General features: G+C 54.2%; 1 protein-coding gene across 1 annotated transcript in view; it reads left to right on the forward strand.

Moving 5' to 3' along the window:
- Nucleotides 1–1540, forward strand: part of LOC108674495 — an 8093-nt gene extending 6553 nt beyond the window's left edge. The window contains exon 2 of the mRNA XM_018162451.1: nt 718–1540. Coding sequence (XP_018017940.1) covers nt 718–1540 — 823 coding nt within the window. The remainder of the gene's footprint in view (nt 1–717) is intronic.
- The last annotated feature ends 615 nt before the right edge of the window (nt 1541–2155 follow it).

Below are 2155 nucleotides of genomic sequence, written 5' to 3' on the forward strand. Positions count from 1 at the left end.
GTGCTGCGGTGAGCGTTCCAAGTGCTGCGGTGAGCGTTGCTGCGTCAAAGTCATGCTCTCGTGTACGTTCATTAGCGTGCACAGCTCCAGGACTGCAGAGCTTGGCCTCCCGGGGGGAATCAATTCGGAGGGAAAATTCCCGTGTTTACATGTTGCAGGGTAGTTTACTGAAGCATCCTCAACAGCGAATAAACGACTCTCTTGTAATTACTGAGTCGGCAGAGAGTTGGTGACGTTCATGTTCAAGATTAAAATATCTGGTAAAATTTAGTGGTTTTGCTGGCATGTGTTCCTATTAATATGAGTGTGAAAACTCAGGTCTGAGTTTGGTTATGCGTTTTGATGTTAGCGTTTAGAAGTAAAAGAAGCTTCAAACTGTAACTCCATATTAAAATTTCACTTAAATTCAACCTTGCTGTCTTAGCACTTATTTAAAAATTACTCGTAAAGAAGCGAAAAGGAAGACGGTCCCAAATATAGAGTACAACAATTTATTGTCAACATTTTCTCCACCATAAAATTCTAAATGGAAACGTTTTAGTTTAACTTGGGCAAATGAATTTCGGTGACAGGTTGTTGAGCATCGCTCTCTTTTCCGCGTCAAAATGTTTGCGTAATGAAACATCTTTGCAGTTTAAAATAGATAGAAAGCTGCTGATGTAACTGAGGTGGAACAGCCAATTAGTTAATGACTGAGTGAACCTAAAACTTGAACAGATGTTGCTCGCGCCATCTGTGTGTGATTGTATGGCGCCCGTGTGACCTCACCACCACCGTGTCACATGACTGCCACCCGTGTGATCTCACCACCGCCGTGTCACATGACTGCCACCCGTGTGATCTCACCACCGCCGTGTCACATGACTGCCACCCGTGTGATCTCACCACCGCCGTGTCACATGACTGCCACCCGTGTGATCTCACCACCGCCGTGTCACATGACTGCCACCCGTGTGATCTCACCACCGCCGTGTCACATGACTGCCACCCGTGTGATCTCACCACCGCCGTGTCACATGACTGCCGCCCGTGTGATCTCACCACCGCCGTGTCACATGACTGCCGCCCGTGTGATCTCACCACCGCCGTGTCACATGACTGCCGCCCGTGTGATCTCACCACCGCCGTGTCACATGACTGCCGCCCGTGTGATCTCACCACCGCCGTGTCACATGACTGCCGCCCGTGTGATCTCACCACCGCCGTGTCACATGACTGCCGCCCGTGTGATCTCACCACCGCCGTGTCACATGACTGCCGCCCGTGTGATCTCACCACCGCCGTGTCACATGACTGCCGCCCGTGTGATCTCACCACCGCCGTGTCACATGACTGCCGCCCGTGTGATCTCACCACCGCCGTGTCACATGACTGCCACCATGTGATCTCACCACCACCGTGTCACATGACTGCCACCCGTGTGATCTCACCACCGCCGTGTCACATGACTGCCGCCCGTATGATTTCACCACCGCCGTGTCACATGACTGCCGCCCGTATGATCTCACCACCGCCGTGTCACATGACTGCCACCGTGTGATCTCACCATCACCGTGTCACATGACTGTCACCGTGTGATCTCACCACCACCGTGTCACATGACTGCCACCCGTGTGATCTCACCACCACCGTGTTACATGACTGCCGCCCGTGTGATCTCACCACCGCCGTGTCACATGACTGCCACCCGTGTGATCTCACCACCGCCGTGTCACATGACTGCCACCGTATGATCTCACAACCGCCGTGTCACATGACTGCCACCGTGTGATCTCACAACCGCCGTGTCTTATGACTGCCGCCCGTGTGATCTCACCACCGCCGTGTCTTATGACTGCCGCCCGTGTGATCTCACCACCGCCGTGTCACATGACTGCCACCCGTGTGATCTCACCACCGCCGTGTCACATGACTGCCGCCCGTGTGATCTCACCACCGCCGTGTCACATGACTGCCACCCGTATAATCTCACCACCGCCGTGTCACATGACTGCAGCCCGTGTGATCTCACCACCGCCGTGTCACATGACTGCCGCCCGTGTGATCTCACCACCGCCGTGTCACATGACTGCCGCCCGTATGATTTCACCACCGCCGTGTCACATGACTGCCGCCCGTGTGATCTCACCACCGCCGTGTCACATGACTGCCACCG

This window comes from Hyalella azteca, unplaced genomic scaffold (assembly GCF_000764305.2).
Source record: "Hyalella azteca isolate HAZT.00-mixed unplaced genomic scaffold, Hazt_2.0.2 contig16431, whole genome shotgun sequence".
Taxonomy (NCBI): domain Eukaryota; kingdom Metazoa; phylum Arthropoda; class Malacostraca; order Amphipoda; family Hyalellidae; genus Hyalella; species Hyalella azteca.